The sequence below is a fragment of the Seriola lalandi genome, unplaced genomic scaffold, assembly GCF_002814215.2.
Source record: "Seriola lalandi dorsalis isolate HSWRI2012SDOR001 ecotype SW California unplaced genomic scaffold, Sedor1 jcf7180002054642, whole genome shotgun sequence".
Taxonomy (NCBI): domain Eukaryota; kingdom Metazoa; phylum Chordata; class Actinopteri; order Carangiformes; family Carangidae; genus Seriola; species Seriola lalandi.
Genome location: NW_019525195.1, coordinates 418,819 through 436,869, shown reverse-complemented (window position 1 = coordinate 436,869; position 18,051 = coordinate 418,819). Strand labels below are relative to the sequence as shown.

General features: G+C 41.5%; 2 protein-coding genes across 3 annotated transcripts in view; one reads left to right on the top strand and one right to left on the bottom strand.

Moving 5' to 3' along the window:
• Positions 1-296: 296 nt before the first annotated feature.
• On the top strand, positions 297-4,372 carry hspa13 (heat shock protein family A (Hsp70) member 13). Its single transcript, XM_023420475.2, has 5 exons — positions 297-466; positions 580-920; positions 1,172-1,385; positions 1,514-1,681; positions 1,980-4,372. The coding sequence occupies exons 1-5, from the start codon at positions 442-444 to the stop codon at positions 2,558-2,560; spliced, it is 1,329 nt and encodes a 442-aa protein (XP_023276243.1). The 5' UTR covers positions 297-441; the 3' UTR covers positions 2,561-4,372.
• A 1,796-nt stretch (positions 4,373-6,168) lies between these two features.
• Positions 6,169-18,051, bottom strand: part of gdpd5b (glycerophosphodiester phosphodiesterase domain containing 5b) — a 43,041-nt gene continuing 31,158 nt past the window's right edge. The window contains exons 8-17 of one of the 2 annotated variants that reach the window (XR_015438092.1): positions 17,239-17,384; positions 15,956-16,038; positions 14,142-14,292; positions 12,616-12,837; positions 12,198-12,355; positions 11,942-12,089; positions 10,924-11,006; positions 8,411-8,523; positions 7,755-8,062; positions 6,169-7,563 (exon numbers count right to left, since the gene is read on the bottom strand). Coding sequence is in view for 1 of the 2 variants with exons in the window: in XM_023420473.2 (XP_023276241.1) it covers positions 7,478-7,563; positions 8,411-8,523; positions 10,924-11,006; positions 11,942-12,089; positions 12,198-12,355; positions 12,616-12,837; positions 14,142-14,292; positions 15,956-16,038; positions 17,239-17,384 (1,190 nt within the window). In the remaining variant the exon portion in view is untranslated. The remainder of the gene's footprint in view (positions 7,564-7,754; positions 8,063-8,410; positions 8,524-10,923; positions 11,007-11,941; positions 12,090-12,197; positions 12,356-12,615; positions 12,838-14,141; positions 14,293-15,955; positions 16,039-17,238; positions 17,385-18,051) is intronic. The other variant, XM_023420473.2, reaches the window with a different exon arrangement.

Here is an 18,051-nt window from a genome sequence, read left to right as displayed (position 1 = left end):
ATTACATTTACTGTTTTTCTTTCTACTCTTGTTTTTTTTTTTTTTTTTCTCTTATTTTTAACATTTCATTTTAATGTGAACTTTTTTTATTTCATTTTTTAATCCTTGGCTGTTTTGGCTCTACCTGGTTGGCTGAGAACACAGATACGTCACGAAACTTCTGTTTTCGTTCATGCCGCTAGCGTTGATGGGAATTGTAGTAAAAAGCTAAAATCTGCTGCGCTATTGGTGGCGTCGATGGTGTGTGACGTAAACTACAATACCCAGTTAACACAAGGAGCCACGCAGTGTTGACGTGTATTTTACTGATAGTCTGAAATCTTTCTGTTTCGCATCATCCAGCTGTCAAAGCTGGACATCATTTAACCGCAACTTGCACATTTTTTTTACCGACATATTGTGAATTTTAAGCGGTTTGGGGATTCGCAACAGTGTGTGACGATGTCCGGAGAAATTTCTATGATTGGTAAGTCAGAAGTGAGTTATTTCTCTCCAGTAATTAACCGGTGACTGGATGCTAACACATGAGCTAGCTGGTTTGTCCCACCTGTTAATACGCATGATGTTACCGGTCCACAGGTTCGGTGATCCTGGCCTTGTTCCTGGCCGGCTATCTGGGCCAGCAGTACTTACCTCCCCCCAAACCCAAAGTGATCGGCCTGGACCTGGGCACCACTTTTTGCTCTGTTGGCGTCTTCCACCCGGGCAGCGGGGATGTGGAGGTGATTGCAGATGAAGAGGGGAGGAAGAGCATCCCCAGCGCAGTCTCCTTTACCAATACTGCGGTGCTGGCCGGACACGAAGCCGTAGATCTCGCCGACGCCAACCCTCAAAACACCATCTACGATGCAAAGAGGTTCATCGGGAAGATATTTGAGCCGGAAGTCATGGAGCAGGAGAGTGCCCGGTACCCATTTAAGGTGGGTCATGCTGGGGCTGGTCACACACGTTTGTAACTCTCTTCAGGAGCTGCTTTTCTTTGGTTAAACCATTTTTGATGGGAATAAAGAATCTTTGAAGTTGATCAGTCCTGGATCTGTAGTTTCTTTAGTGCTTGTTTTTCTTTTCATACGAATTAAAACAAAAACAAATGATGTATTGCACATTATTTGCCCCTTCTACTGAAATCTCTTCATCGTGGTTTGCTGTCTCTCTTCGCCCCCTCCTTCAGGTGATTAACAACAATGGAAGTGCAGAGTTTCTGATCTCCACCAACCACACCTTCACGGTGAGCCCAGAGTTCATCGGCTCCAGGCTGCTGCTGAAGATGAGGAAGATGGCCGAGAGACAGCTGGGTGTGCCCATCCAGAAAGCCGTCATCTCGGTGCCGGCGGAGTTTGATGAGAGACAGAGGAACTACACTGTCAGGGCTGCCAACCTGGCTGGTCAGTTCTCTAATTATCTTATGATGATGTTGGATGACGTTAGTGAGTCTTTTGACAAAACTGAACATCAGGCACCCAAGTTTAAAAACGACATAATGTGCACACTAAATCACGTTACTGTCTTGCAGGCTTGGAGATCCTGCGTGTGATCAATGAACCCACAGCGGCAGCCATGGCCTACGGCCTCCACAAGGTGGACGTCTTTAACGTGCTGGTGGTCGATCTCGGGGGAGGAACCCTGGACGTGTCTCTGCTCAACAAACAGGGGGGAATGTTCCTCACCAGAGCCATGGCAGGTAGGTGCTTCACTGCCTCAGTAAAAAGAGACAGGAGGTGATGTGAACCATTGGTGTCTGAAAAAGCAGCTTTTACTTTTGGTTTGCAGTAAAAGCTCAAAAAGAATTGTTCTTTTATTCTGTGTTCTCTTCTTCCTGATTGAAGTGGATTCAACTGAGAGAAATAGCAGGTGTCGAATATCTGTTCAGACAAAAACCTGATTTAATTTTAGTGTTTGTAATCTGAAACGTCACAAAGCAGCTTATTCCAAAGCTTGAGAGAGAACAGAACACTATTATTAAGTGGATGTTTTTGCAGGAAATAACAAACTGGGAGGTCAAGACTTCAGCCAGAGGTTGCTCCAGTACACCACGGAGCGTGTCCGACGGGAGTTTGGCGTCCCGCCCACCCTCAAAGAGGACATCCATCGTCTCCGACAGGCTGTGGAAGCCGCCAAGATCAACCTCACCCTCCAACCCGGGGTCACCATCAAGGTGCCCCTGCATCTTCACGCGCACGGCAGCTCCGAGTCACCTGAAGGCTCTGCTGCTGCCCCGGTTCTCTTCCAGGCTGTGATCACTCGCGAGCTGTTTGAGGAGCTCAACGAGGACCTTTTCCAGAAGATTCTGGCTCCTGTCGAGACCGTGTTAGCTGAGGGCCACCTGGAGAAAGAGGAAGTGGATGAGATCGTCCTGGTTGGAGGGTCCACCAGGATACCGCGGATCAGGAGGCTGATCAGCGAGTACTTTGGGAAGGAGCCCAACACATCAGTAGATCCTGACCTGGCTGTGGTGACAGGCGTGGCCATTCAGGCTGGCATCATGGGTGGTTCCTGGCCTTTGCAAGTGAGCGCTATAGAAATCCCCAACAGACACCTGCGCAAGACGAACTTTAGCTAATCTTGATTAAGTTTATTTATTAAGATTAAAGGGATGCCACAGAAACGTGCCACAGATTCTGAACTGTGTCATGCTTCTCTAAAGTGCTCAATTTAAAATCTGCTGGTGTGAGAAAAATGCACAACAAAAATTACTGTCACCAAAAATGGAGGCGTACGAGATATTCAGGTTTTCAGCTCTTCTTGTGCTTCTTTGCGAAAGTTGGCAGTAACAAAAAAAAAAAAAAGATAAGTGCAAACATCTATTGCATTCCACTTTGACGTGCAATGACTGGTAACATCAGCGGAAATCAACAGTTCTCTTTTCATTGTCAAAGTCCCAGCTGCTTTTGTTGTGCAAAGTTTCAGCAGAAACCACATGGTGAGATTCTGATGAAATGGGAGTGAGAAGCTTCTCTGTCGTGTATCTACTAATCCAGCCCGCTTCACTGATGATGCTTAGTTATGGTAGATACTGTAATGGTGTTCAATTCAGGGAACAACCACTCATTTAAAGGATTTAAAGACTAGCCAGTATGTCTTCATCTATTTATTTATTTATTCTCATTTAACAGTATGGCTGCGTGTGTGTAAATACGTACGAGTGCAGGTGTTTTGCAGGCCTTTAAAGTGTTTTCTTCCCATCAAAGGCTGACATATTGTGTGCATGTGCCTTTTTAGAAAGCTGCTATATTGTTTGAAATGAAGTGAACCGCTGCAAGTTGGTGGTTCAGACAGAGACCTTTGTCCAGGTCCCTGAGATGATTTTACATCCACTGGAAAGCAACTGGGACACAGAGACACCTCAGAGACGGACAATTAATTTAAAACGAATTCACTGCAATATAGACTAGTCACCTCATACATAAGGCATTTAGGTGAGGTGCTGACTCAGAGCCCCCCAGCTAACAGATGAAGGTGTGTGTCGGAGAAAGCCTTAATGTTCACACAGTACTGTAAATGTTAACTCATTAGCATAACTGACCCTCTATTTGAAGAGGATGCAGGTCAGATTATTTGCCTGTCAGAGATATGGAGGACACATGCTCATTGCTGCACTTTGGCAACTTCCACGTGTTCCCCAACTTCCACTTTTTTTGTGCAACATCCCATGTTTTATTGAAATGGCAGACACTTATACGCTTCAAATAATTTCGCTGCACGTGAGAGTTTGCTTTTACTGCTGTAAGTAGAGAGAGTCAACTCTGATCGTCCCACAGAAGGACCAAAGCATTGCTTACTGGTTCCTTGTGTATTTGATATTGAGAAATGTGTTACCGTCACAGATCAGAGTGCCTAAATTGTGATGAATAATTTAGTGTGAAAAAAATCAGTTTCACCTGAACTTATCCTTAATGACAGTAGGCTGCTTATTGTTCATCCACCATGTAGGTTGACTTCCATTTCTATTCCAAAATTTCTGTGAAAATAACACAGTATTCTGTATCTGTCAAGATCAGTGAGATCACCAAGAACTTAAGGTACTTACATTCCTTTAAAACTGTCACAACTCTTTTCTTGCCAAACACCATTCATGAGTAGGTGTATTTGTTTATTTCCTTTTTCTCAGATGATGTATCTCTCATTTTGTAACTGAGATCTTGATGTAAGAGATTTCAGTTAAGATGAAGCAAATTTGAGGCTCTGCTGTTTGTATTTGATACTGTACAAATAGTTTCAGTCCCTATGGAAATAGGGAGACCAAAAAAATAAAACAAAAACAATGGGACTAGGATCTATTTTTATATTCCAAGAATTACTCATTGTCAGAGTTGAGCCACATATGAAATAAGTTAAATTGCTATGACCTATTAAAATTGCATTTCTCAACTTCTCCACCGTCTTTTTATTTTGAGAAAGTCTAACTAGGTCAATTTTGTTGCCTATATATATATATATATATATATATGTGTGTGTGTGTATATAAATTCCTGAGCAGCCTACAGAGTACTTCTCTCACACACACACACACATCCAAGTAGAACAGGGCTTCAAACTATAATCTAGATTCGATGAGGCTCTAAGTTACTTGTCTAAACTATAAAGTAGAGATGAAACATCCACCCCAATGAATACACACGACATCTGACTGGCTCTGGTTCAGGTAAGTGTATTATATTCAATTGTTCACTTTAAAGTCACAAAAATACTTTCTTAGTTCAATAAATATATATCTGAAGGAAATTAAATGTACTACCAGCAACCAGATAACCCACCATCAAGGATCTACAATCACACTAAGTGTATATACCAAAACCTTTGTACACATTACATGCCTCTTTTAACCTTGTTTACCCAAACCAGATAAAAACAGGTAAGTTGTAACCCAAAAAAACACAGATCTCAGAAACCCTTCAAATAAGGAAAATAAATAAATAAACCACTCATAAATGAATATTCCACAAGATGGTGCGACGTGAGACTGATGGTTGAGTGGAGATGGAGACTTACTGGGAGGGCGGCGGGAGGACAGTTGAGGTGGATATGTGGATGGAGACAACATGAGATGGTGGTTCTACTTCCAACAGAAGATCTCTTCAAAACCAGCCTACACAACATGCAGGGAAATTATTCACAAGTCCTAATAAATGATCATAAATTTCCATTGAGATCTACTTAAATAAAGTCACTGGTGTAAAATGTTTGTTTTGTTTTTTTCTTTTTTTGATTAACAAATGTAACACAATACGTTCCGCAGTATACCTCAAAGTACACGAACTCAACATAAACATTCAAGAAATTAAACAGTGTTTCTCTAATAGACCTATTTACTCTATGCAAACATTTTAGCAGACGTAATACGTAGCTCACATAAAGTTTAGCAGCATGAAAGGTTATACTAGCTTTAATGCTATCTCCACACCAGGTGTGACACAATGCCTGCACTCCACGTGGTAATTAAGCATAAGACACATTTACCTGCGCCAGCAGTGCGCCTGACCACACCACATTTTAAGACCAACACGCCCAGGGGCGCACTGATAGGCGCAAATGTATTCGCTATTTTAACAACGTGGGCGCTGGATGGAAAAATGACAGCTGCGTGGGTCTGAAACTAGCAAATACGGGTGTAAGATAGGGCCCATGGTCATGAAGCTCTAACTAGGGTTTGATCCAGCATGTAGCTCCTTATCTCTAGCAGAACTGCATGGCATCGAGGGAAGAACGAAAGTAGGTGTTTTTTGAGTAAGAGTGCCAGTGTGAAGACTTTTGCGCACTAAGCAGAGCGCTACAACCTATCAACCCCATTTAAAGGGACAGCACCATAATAGTAATCTGGGGCTAAACTAGCCTGGTTACATCCGCATGGCGTAGTGTCTTTGAGCAAAACACTGACTGGACCCCAGATTACTCCTGATGAGTAAGTGTGTGTATGTAGGGGACAGAGTCATTTGCCAAATGACAGTAATATAATCTTTAAAAAGAGCTGACCCGTTTAAGAGTTTTAGTGGCACACTGTGACCTACTTTAAGTTCTATGTAGGCAAATATGATCACTCACATGACTTCTGCAGCTCTGCTGGAGTCAGAAAAAAACTGCTGAGGCACATAGTAAAAAAGAGAGACAAATTCTTAAAAAAATGTGAGGGGGGGAAAAATGACAAAAAATAAACAGCCAGTAGGAAACTCCTGTATTAGAAGAGTCTTTAATGTTTTACTTCTGAGGCACAGTAATACCCAAAGAAAGAAAGTCAACACAAAACGCAATCAGTTTCTTGACCCTGTGCTGCCTCCTGTGATACCTCTAGTAGCGTCCCTTCAATTAGCTTGGAGCTTTATTTTCACATTTAGCACCCACTTCATTTATCTTATAACATTCAGCTTTACACCAGAAACTTACATTGAGATGCATTTTGTTTGTCAGCAATACAATACCACAGACCTAACTGCAGTCCAGAGGCTGTGAAGGAAGCGAAATGACTTCCATCATGGCCAGACTATTGCTATTGTAATTAATTAACTGTCACATTGTTCAAATGTAATTCTTAGTTGGCTGGAGCATCTCTCACACTGGTTCATCTCTTATTTACAATAACACATTCAACATAGCACTGCACACAGGGTAAAAAAAATACACTTCCAGTCAGGATACACACAATACACCTTACACATCTTAAAAAAAAAAAAAAAAAAGAAACAAACAAACCATAACACATTCACATTAACCATAAAAAGACAGCACTAATCTCCACCCCAAACCATTTTCACCAGTTCGTCTTCTGGTTACACACTGGGAGCACAGCTCACACAAGTCATTTGATATGATCATTCCTGTAACATGCACTGATCAAAAGTAGGGCAGGGGGTTCATTCAGCCTCTATCAAAATAATTATCTTACATACACCATGTGAACATTTCACCTGGAGGAGAAGGCAGGACCTCTGTAAACAGCTTGTTTGTGTTTTTTGTTTTTTCCTCTTTAAATACAAATATAATGTTAGTACTATTATGAACAACAGCACAATGGAGTGCTGACAGAAGGCTCATGCTGCAATAAAGGATTGTAAAAAGCCTTGTTAAAAAGAAATTCATTCGCTAAGAGAAGAGTATAATTTACACTTACACTGCTTAAAATAATAAACTGCTTTGGAAAATTAGCTTAAAGAATCTGGAAACTCTGTAACTTGGTAACTTGGGGGGGGGGGCTCTTGGACATTTAAATGTGAGAGAGGAGGCCACAGATTTGGCGAATTCCATCAATAAAAAGTGCGTGTAGCCCCGTGTGATATACACTATGTCTGACAAGCAAAAACCTTATTTACACAATGTACACACAGCAGCTGGGTGGTTGTTTTCTCCATCAGATACAGCAGTCTGTCAGTTTATCAGTAGGACAGAGGAGGAGAACAGACTTTACACCGACTAAAACAGGAATGATTTGAACAGAGTGTTGTAGTCTCCGTCTCACTGCAGCAGATTCACACAGGCTTAGTTCCAGTCACTGGCTGATGCCCTGATTGGTGTAGTAGTCGTAGCCATTATCTGCATACAGCTCCTCAGCACTGCCAACTCCATTCCCCACCTCTGGAGGGCACCAAAAGAAAAGCAAAAAAAGTCATTAAATTATAATACAGCTCATAAACCTCATTAGTTGCATGAAAATTCTCACCTTTGGTCAAGAGTTAACAAAAGGAAAGCAGTAATTAAGTGCAAAATTTAATTTAAAATGAAAAAATGATGAAGAACAACAATCAGCTGGCACTGACGTGGCTTACCTTTCACCCCCAGCACTAGTGGCTGTCTAGACAGACTGGGGCGTCTATAAGCTCCCCTACACACAACGTTGTCTCCATTGGGAGGAATGTGGGGGAGATTTGGTGCATGAAGCGATGGATAAATGGATGAAGGGGAGAAGGGCAAAGGAGTGCAGAGAGGTGGCAGGTAACGAGGGATGCAATGGATGCATGGAATGAAAAGGAAGAAGTCACTGCTGATGGAGGAGATGGAGAGGAGGTAGGATGGACAGGAGGTGGTGCGCATCACACACGAAGGATGGAGGAGGCAGGCGGCTACTGGGACTGACCTTCAACAGGGAAGAGAGGAGGAGGAGGAGGAGGAGGAGGAGAAGGAGCAAGAACATTCACAAATACTCAGACAGATGCATGCTGGGATGGAGTGACATGCTAGTAGGGCACCTGAAACTCAAGAAGGCTCATTCCTCATCTTCAAGTTAAAAAGTTTGAGATTGTTTTTGTAAAACCAGTAAATCAAAAAAGATACAGTACAAAGAGAGGAATTTCTTTTTGAGTTCAGGAGTCCAAATAAACAACAACAACAACAACAACAACAACAACAACAACAACAAAACTGCAAAACACCAAAGGCTGGCAAACATATACATATCCCCTTCATCTCTGTGTGAGGGTCTTACCAGAAAAGATAAGTTTCTCCTTCATGACGCTGATGTCTCGACTAGACCTCCTGACTGCAGCGCTCAGCATGATCTGCTCAGGGTTGTAGCTGTGCATACCGCTCATCCGATACCTGCGGGGTCATGCGTTAGGTCAAAAATCACCTCGGGACAACAAGGATATCACTAAATACTGCTGCCTCTGCTCGCAACATGCAGTTTAGGGTCAGGATCTGGTACATACAAGAATAACGTTTTAATTTTTAAAAGGAACTAGGGAGTTAATGCGCATAACTGCCTGTGTGTTTATTAAAGTACTTCTCTGAGAAAACTGATTCCTAAATTTAAGTTATAGAATATTTGATCTGACAATTCAGTTTATGTGCACACAAAAGAACACATCAGATTCGTATTTTATGAATATAGTATATATATTGTACAGAATTTTTATATGAGCACTGAAATATGGATGCCACTTTCTGGTATGGCTGCATTTATCAAGGGTTTATAAGCTGTACCTAATGGCTTTATTACTGGCTAATGAAGCGTCTACTAAAGCTTCATAAATTATTCATAAGCCATTATTAAACAACAAATTTTGAGTGGCCAGGTTGTGCAAACTCAATTTGACTTGTGTGTTTTTGGTAATAAAGTAGTTATAATGTTGGTAATCCATCAATTAACGCTAAATAATTTGTTAAATGGATTTTGGTGCAAATCCCCTTTGGCAGCCTTTTCCAGTCCAATCAGTGAAAGTTATTTTTTGCAACCCTACAGTTGCTCTGATCAATGGCTTTTAATTGATCTATTCAGCATTAGAATTAAGCATTAAACGACTCATTAACCATTAATAAAGCAATTACAACTTGTATAGCATTTATAAATGAGGCCTTACTAGAAAGTGGTACCAAAACATGTCACATATATAATTAGTGTGCAAAAATACTGTTCTAATAGAACTAAGTTTTTTTAAATATTAAGTCTTGTTCCGACTTTTGCTGTATATTGAAAATACCATCTGAATAATGATGAGGACATTTTGCTATATTCAGCGAAATGTTATGACGGTGTTAGGTTAGCTCCCTCAGATTAGCATATCAGTCAAGGCAGAGGAATTAATTTCTTGTATGTGAAAATGATGTCCTTGTTGTAATGAACAGCCTTGATTTCGATTAACTTAAGAGAAGAGCATTAGTCACAATAAAGCAATGACTAATGCACATTCAGGCATTCAGGAACAGAAATGCAGAAGCGAGGCTCGAGTTCATCAGCATCAATAAAAGCCAATCCTGAGGCACTTTCCCCTGATGAAGGCATATCCGTACTTCATTTTGGACGCTTAGTCATTTGGCTTAATGAGACAGATAATAAATTTAAAATCTCACTGAGGACTTAATGCTGTGGATATTTTGTGCTGTGTGGGTGGAAAGCATTCATTTTAGTTGAGCCCACAGGGATAAAGACGTGAGCTTGTCTCTCCAGAGGAAAGAGGCAGCAGTGCTTTACAACGATTCAGGTGAGACACAGAGAAGTGAGAGAGGGAAAAAAAAAATATAGAAATACAGTAGAAATAAGGTGGAGCGAAAAATCGGATGAAGATTGAAAAAGAGCAAAAAAAAAAAACATAGGGAAAGAATGGAGAAAAAGACAGACATGGCAAAGAATGCCTCAAACAAAACAACAATGGATAAAGACAGAAAGAGCGTGAAAAGAGAGAAGACTTTGGGTCAGATAGGTGACCCAGTTACCTGATCATGTGATAGCTGAGAGAAGATGCCAGAATGCAGCAGAGGAGGAGAAGAGCATGCACGTCAGGCAGAGGAGAGAGGACGAGGAAGGAGAGGCGGAAGGATAAAAAAGGACAAAAGAAGGCAGGAGACAAGAGAGGTCAGTTCAGAAGCCAGCAGAAGCTACTGTAGAGCTCGAGTGAGCAGAGCAAACCTGCACTGGATCGTGGAAACAAACAAACAAAAAAAAAAAAATATATATATATATATATCACTGTCCCCCATGCCAGAAACAACACGAGGACAGACCCTCTGTCTGAAAAACAATACCACACTCTCCAGCAGAGGAACAGAAAGACTGGAGGATGTGAATGATTTATACTCTTTAGCTAGGAGAGGACATGCTCATCTTCTGTGTCACCACTGGTTTGTGACACCACAGAGGTAGACGGTAGAGGACATCAGAAATACATCATAACAGCTTATACAACCACATAATAATAATGTTCTTAAATAACTAATTGTGTGTACTTGTAAGCCTCTCATTTCAAGGTCATTACAGCTGAGTCATTAACAAAAAAAAAAAAAAAAAAAGAAAAAAAAAAAAAGAGATGAAAACACACCCAAACACTGCAGGCACAGTGAGCATGACAGGAGAGACACACACACACACACACACACACAGACAAAAAAAAAAACATTTCTCCTCCTCATTCACCAGCAGAAAAATGGAGAAAAACCAACTCTTGCATAAGCCCTCACTTTAGTGATTTGACTACAGTTACATCACCGTGTGACTGTACTTACTTCTGGAAAATGAATATTCCTATGACTACAGCAAAGGAGATGAGGTCTGCAGACACCCACATCAGGCAGTATCCATGTGGTCTCTGGAAACACACACAGACACACAATTATGGTGAGTCTGAATTTTGCCCTTAAGAGGTTCTTGGCAGTATCTACCACTGGATGGCAGTGTATGTCAACAATACAGACTCTTATATGTGCAGCAACACCTTAACCATCTTAGGGTTTTATATATAATACTCCTGCAAATAAAGTCACAATTTGAGGTCTTTATTAATAAATCCACTATAAATAAAATGTATTTAACAGCATTTAAATGATTTCAAACGTGCACTCTTCTCCAGGCACAGTACTAACTAGAAGAAAACCTGACCTAAATAACTGATGGCCCCATGATAAATACTCCCTTACACTGGCCTTATTAATGTCCAATGGAAGATTCATTTGACTTAGATTTCAAATTAACAGACACAGTGCATACAGAGCTGCGGCTGCCCAACAGCCTAGAGTGTGCCTGAACCACAGCAGGGGGGGGCAGGGTCATATCTACATGTTATCATGCAGAGTTCCCATATGGTGGCACAGACGGGGGGGACCAGGCTGGGCTGCTGCACAGACGAGGGAGGTGAAACGATACCGGAGAGGAACAGTGTGGGTGCTACCCATGTTGAGAGGTTTTGGGAGACGACTAAACAAGACCACAAGTCATTCTCTATAGGATATGCTGCAGTGATGGTGCCCGTTCTTCTACTGTGCTGGGGCTTCCGATGAGTGTTGGAAAGTAATAGGATAACATTTTCAATAAAGGAAATAAACACACTAGATGAGCTCAGTTGAAAGCTAAGGTCCCTTATTGATATCACCTGGTAAAATCCAATTTAGTCATGCAGAGGAGGTGCAGCTATAGGAGAGGAGACGGGCTGAAGGGGCATATCGAAGAAAGAAAAAGTGAGAAGTGAGAAGTTCCAGGCAAAGAACAAGAGAAAAAAAAACTATACAGTATTTGACGGATCCTTACCATGAGCCAGATGGGGTAAGGCACCTTTCTGAGGATATGCGGGGCCTCTGAGGAGACTGATGACACCCCGCTGCACCAGAGCACCGAGTACAGCCAGGGCTCGTTGACAGTGTAGAGGGTGAGGTTGATGTGGCTCTCAGAGAAATCACTAAAACCAATTACACACATTCAAACACTTTTTCTTTTAAAATATAATCCAAGAGTTAAGGTGTCAACCTGATAACATGCACATTTGCATATGTGTGTATGTTCCTACCTGATGTCCTTTGTGCTGGCCTGGTTGTATCTGAGCAGCAGCCTGCTGATGCCCGACTGATGGAGACTTTGAGGACTCAGTTTCTCCACTGAGGTCTGGATCAGACCAGGTGCCAGCTGTCTCACCTGGGCCCTTTGCTCGTCTGGAGTCCACATCACCTACACACAGCACAAAACATAGAACATGCTGTTACACTTGTCTCTATGAAACTTTGTGTCATCAATATTAATGAAGTGACAGGGTCTGAATGCACATGAATAGGAATGGGGAACAATCATTGCCCTTGGACTGTAATAGCAAAATCAATTTATGTAGACATTGTTTATATTAATTGACATTTAAACCCATCCTATTTGTATGAAATATGTTTAGAATAAACACCCCGACATCATGCCGTGTTCAGCTCTTATACACCTACCAGGCTCGGAGGAACCCCAGATTGCTGCACAGCTTGCAGTGTATCATTGATCCAGCTGTAGTAGCAAGGATGGTCTGGGGGAGGTCTCCTAAGCCTGAAAACCACTGTGCTGTTATGATAGGAGGCCAGCTTCAAAAGCTGCTCCAGGCTGCACACACTCTGGTTGGCAATCAGAGTCTTCTCATGCTGGGACAGGGTATGCACCGTCCAGAAGGGGTCATCCTGAAACAGGGGGACATCAGAAATGTGTTTAACACCAGTAATATCTCTGGATTTACTGTTTAAAATACAATTACTACAATGCAATGACACTGCTAGAAATTCAACTGTGTTTTTGGAAAGCAGAAAAAAAAATGTCTATACATTCATAATCCTAATAGGTGCCTTGAATAAAAGCATCCATCCCGGTGTTATGTAGAAAGTTTGGACAACGCCTACATGAAATAAAAATAGTGGAATGTTTTTCCTAATTTCCTTTGCTTTCCCGCTTCACTGCTCCCTCACTGCTTGTCAAAACACAGAGGAGAGGATGATCAGATGATGCTTATTTAGCTCTTCCATGATGTGCTTCACTTCACTTTTCTGACTAAAAAAATTATCATTTTAATGACACTTTTATCATACAATCAGGACATATAAGGTGACATGTTTGGGCATAGACAGTGAATTGTCCTATACACAGAAATAATAAGGCTTTTCTTAGAATACAATACCCAGGCGCAACGTGCACACATGCAGTGTAAATAGACTGAAGGAGAGAGTGGGGAAAGTAATGCTCCTTCAAACACTGACACAGCAGAAGCAGAACAGCCAAGTGTCTTTGTGCAGAAATCTGATCTCAGAAAGTCTGAGCTTCTGAAGAAAATATTTAACAAACACATTTTAAAATGCAAAATGAGAATCGAAGACGTGGATAGAATTTCATTTTACAGAGAGATATTTGCCAGAGTACTTTTTAAGCAAGTAGACAGATGATAGAGTACAAATACATGACTCAAGTAAACTGTTGAAGGATTAAAGTGGAGCACAGCAAAGAAGCTCAGTGCTGCATCTTGCAGAGAATCTAAAATCTCTTCCTTAGCAACAGAATCAAAAGATAGAAGCAGTTGCAGGTGATGACTAAGTAGGAATACAACAATAGAGTAGGTCAGTTTTCCATTTTCTTGTAGACGTTGCACTGTTATATGGACCCATGCAGAGAAAAATAATTGGGTACCAGGACAGGCAGTATTTATACACAATGTTCATGCCTTGTTTGCTGATGTATTTTGAGCCTGTTTGGCCCACTGGTCTGGCACGCCAAACAGCTTGAAACAGAAAAAAATATTGTGAAGCACTGGTTGACCCTGATCCACTCCCTATTAAGATGAAACCAGAGGACGTCATGAAGGATCAATGAGTGAGAGCACTCATGACTCAGTGGGCTAATGACCTTTATCACACATCACTGCACGTCACGCTGTGAGAAGATGAAATGGCTTCAAAATAATCCCTATATTTAGTCCTCATTGGCAACCAAGAGCTACCTTAAGGAACCACTGTCCTGCGTTGAGCTGTTGCAGATCTGTCCAGTTGAAGAATGAGGCTTCATCCATCTGTCTGTCTGGGAAAACCTTCTCTACGTCTGTGGTCCTCCGCAGAGTGCTGTCGTGCATCAGGAAGGGCACTCCATCCACACTGGTGATCAGAGAGGGGATCAGAGTTTTAAAGATGCAAGTTGGAAAGAAAGAGGAGAGATGGTATAGACAGAAAAGATGAATAATAGAATGGCGTTCTAATTTCCATCATTGGTCACATAGAATCCTTCATTCTGATTGGCCAGAGGGTTTTTATTTTATGTCTCTGATGTAGCAACTTCACTACTCACTGCTTCATGGATTATCCCTTACAGACAAGAATACTTTAATTATAGGTACATTAATAATTTCTACTTCAAATTAATGAGAATTAATGCTCATAGTTGGGCAGCAGCCTTCATCTGTATGAACTCCTAAAACCCCACTAACACAGAATCACCCACTATTGTCACTCCCATTTTATAATAATTCAAAATTAGTGTCTCTTTACAATGAAAAAGGACTCGAGAGTATCACAAAAAGGTCACTTTATCTGTAAGTCCTGCTTGAAAACGGGAGCAGAAGAGAGAGCAGAGGAGATAAGAGTTTGGCCCAGTTGTGAGGTTTTTATGCGAAAATGCTGCTGCTCAGTATTTGAATAGCAAATGAGCTCAATTTTTTTTTTAGTTCACATCAGGTTGTTATCCTGATGTAACCATGACAACACTAAAAACTACCCCATTTCTCAATATTTGCTATTCAAATGTTTAGCCAAGACAAAAATCTTTCCCTGTGTGAACATTAGTGTTTGTGAACTGTTAATTCCCAAACTATATTAATTAGGAGAAAAAGAAATACTAAATGGATGCAGAGGAAACAGGGGCAGGAAAATATGTTGGTATATTGTGTGTATGTGTCATATTGTGTGTGTGTGTGTGTGTGTGTGTGTGTCTGGTTTGCTGCTGGACTGGAGTCTCACTGTCGCTCTGGCTGTCATCAAGTCTAATTACTCAGCACAGTCAGGAGCTTACCTGTCAGCAGCCTGCACTAATCACACATGCATTCACCTCTCTTAGGACAGTACAGGGAACACTGTCAGCACACACATACACAAACACACAGACACATACACGGTGCCAAGGTGGTTGCTAATACAATAAAAGAGTCTGCAGTTGGTTAAGATGCAAGACTGTAGTGATGATAACCGGAAACACACAAACACACAACCTGCACCAACTCAGAAACACTCCCCACTTAACACAATAACTCATCCTCCATCACTGGACACATGCATGAGTAAACATGTACACCCACTATTAATCATACACCATGGTCGCTACAGCATCCATCCTCCCCAACTCCTCTTTCCTCCTCCAAGTGAGTCTTGCTGGGCTCAGCCTGTCATCTCCCATTGTGTTGGTGATGTCATGCCTCCATCTACTGACTGCTGATACACTGATCTGCTGTTGCATCACTCGAGCCTGTTCAGTGCTAGTGTCCTGTGGCTGTTGCTGTTTATATCCCTATTATGTGTTGAGTTACCCATTTTGTAGTAATAAAATATAAAATATAAATAATATGTAACATATAAATAATATATAATTGCTAGTTTATCTTTTTCCCTTGGTTGGTAATTTGTCATCCAGTGTGAGCTCGCTCTGGTACTGGTATTCAGATGTTTTGGGGAAACTAGTGTTGAAAAGATTAAATAACCCTTCATTTGTTTGGCTGTCATTCCTTTGTATTGATTGTGCGTGTGTGTGTGTGTGTGTGTGTGTGTGTACCTGATAGCAACATCAGCTTCCAACCCTGTGACGTTCATCTGTAGAGCTCGCTGGAAGGACCACAGCGTGTTCTCTGGAGCAAGCTGGAAACACACACACACCCTTGAATGTAATCCTGTGACAATGACTTAATAGGTAACTTTACTGTAAGTCCTACTACTGAGGAAAAACATGACAGACGAGGTTATTTTATCAAGTAAAAAAATATCCTCAATGCGATTTGTCACAGACGTGACTCATTTCTCTGAACACAAAGGAATGTTGTAAAATGGGAAGTGCTCTCTTCCATTATTTAACTCTTCAAGTCAAGGTTATGATCAATACCACACCAATAGGTTATGCATCACTTACTCAACCTTCCTGTGAGACCCTGTTAGTAAAGCTGGGAACCACAGGATAGGAATGATGCTATAATCAATACAGCGTCTGACTGGGAAACTGAGCCAAGTCATGTGATTTTTTTTTTTTCCAGTGGGAGTTTCTTACAGCCTCACCGAGCCACTCCTAATTTTAGATTCCTCTGTGAGGATCGATCGCTTTACGCAAATACCACAAAAAGGCAGGGTGTGTTTTTGAGCATGTGAGTAACTGTAATGAAAAACAAGAAATTCCTTTTCCTTCGAACAATTGCACAATACTCAGCAGTTTATTGTGCCAAGTCCGTAAATCCTTCTGCAGGTAACGTTTGGAAGGGATAAAATTAATCCAAGCACATAAATCAAACATAAAAAAATGAAAATGTGCTTTGGTATGCATGAGCCATATTAATGTGACCTTCTGAAGCATACTTTACCCAGAGGCTCTTGTACACACTGTAGTGGAGTCTAAAATCTGATCTGTGAGCGAGATGCTGTAGCTGAAAAGGTGAAGAGACCAGAAACAATTCTCTTTCACATCAAGCTGCAATGTAACAGTTGTCTGTGCATGTCTTTGTGTTTGCCAGGCAGAGAATATATCCCTGCCATACATGAGGCAGCCAGAGCTTCAGGCTCTGACTGCGCAATGTTTGTGGACTATTTTCAGTTGCGGGACCACAAGGTCATTAATAGACTAGAATAGCTCTGGGAAGAGCAGGAGAAGAGAAATGAATGAAAAACAAGGTGGACAAATTTTCCTCTCCCTTCTCCAAAATAGAATCAAGTGGTCCTTGACACTCTGGTTTATGGTTAAATTCTCTGTGAAGCAAATATCAGGTAGCTCAAAATGTACGGCAATGTAAAAGCAAAAGTCGCCCGTTTTATTTCCCCACATTCTGATTCAATGATAGAGGTCAGCTGACTTACCATGGGGGCTCCTTGGTGACCAATAACATCAGGACGTGGTTTGAGGCTAGTGGGCTCCATGATGCAGGGGGAGGTGATGTAGAGGGGCATCACATAGAGTCCCAGTAACACACTGAGATACAGCAGCACGACCACCACCTGGAACACTGGGACAAGACAGATGATTTCTTTTGTTGTGTCTGATATGAAGATATGATTATAGAGTGGGGGGGGGGGTCCAAAATCTGCCTAGTGGCACCTTTGATGCTCATTAATTAACATGTCATAACTCGTTTGTTTTCAGGGAGTTATGTACCAGATTTTGTTACTCTCAACAAGAAAGCAAATAAGCGCATTTCCCAAAATGTCAAACCATTCCTTTAAATGTTACAAATAATACACATCCAAATTTGAAATTGCATACAATTTGGGATGGGATGTGCTTTTGGCAAATAATTGCCTTGGTCAAGTTTATTTTAATGCCAAGCTCCCTTAGTAAACATCTTCAGCATGGACATAAATAAGCTAATTAAAGCCACAGCAATGACCGTCATGGGAAAACATTTTGATTTGTAACCAAGAGAACATTTATGTGACATCTAGGACTCTTGTTCAGTTTTCAAAGAGAAGTGTGACGGAAGTAGCTGCTGTGAATGTGGGTGATGTTTCCCCTGCATAAACCTCAGTGTAAGTGAGCGATGAAGGCTGCAAATGTGGACACACACACACAAACACACACACTCATGGGGGAATGTATTTGTTTCAAGGTCACCTGCGGGGCGGGGTTGAGTAGACAACTCTTGTTATACACATGAGATTCACAGCCCCCCCCCC

Excerpts from the sequence above, each read along its gene's own strand:
- hspa13 (XM_023420475.2), top strand. The coding sequence starts at position 442 with ATGTCCGGAGAAATTTCTATGATTG. Across the intron at positions 921-1,171 it reads GTGCCCGGTACCCATTTAAG|GTGATTAACAACAATGGAAG; the intron begins GTGGGTCATGCT and ends CCCCTCCTTCAG. Across the intron at positions 1,386-1,513 it reads CAGGGCTGCCAACCTGGCTG|GCTTGGAGATCCTGCGTGTG; the intron begins GTCAGTTCTCTA and ends ACTGTCTTGCAG.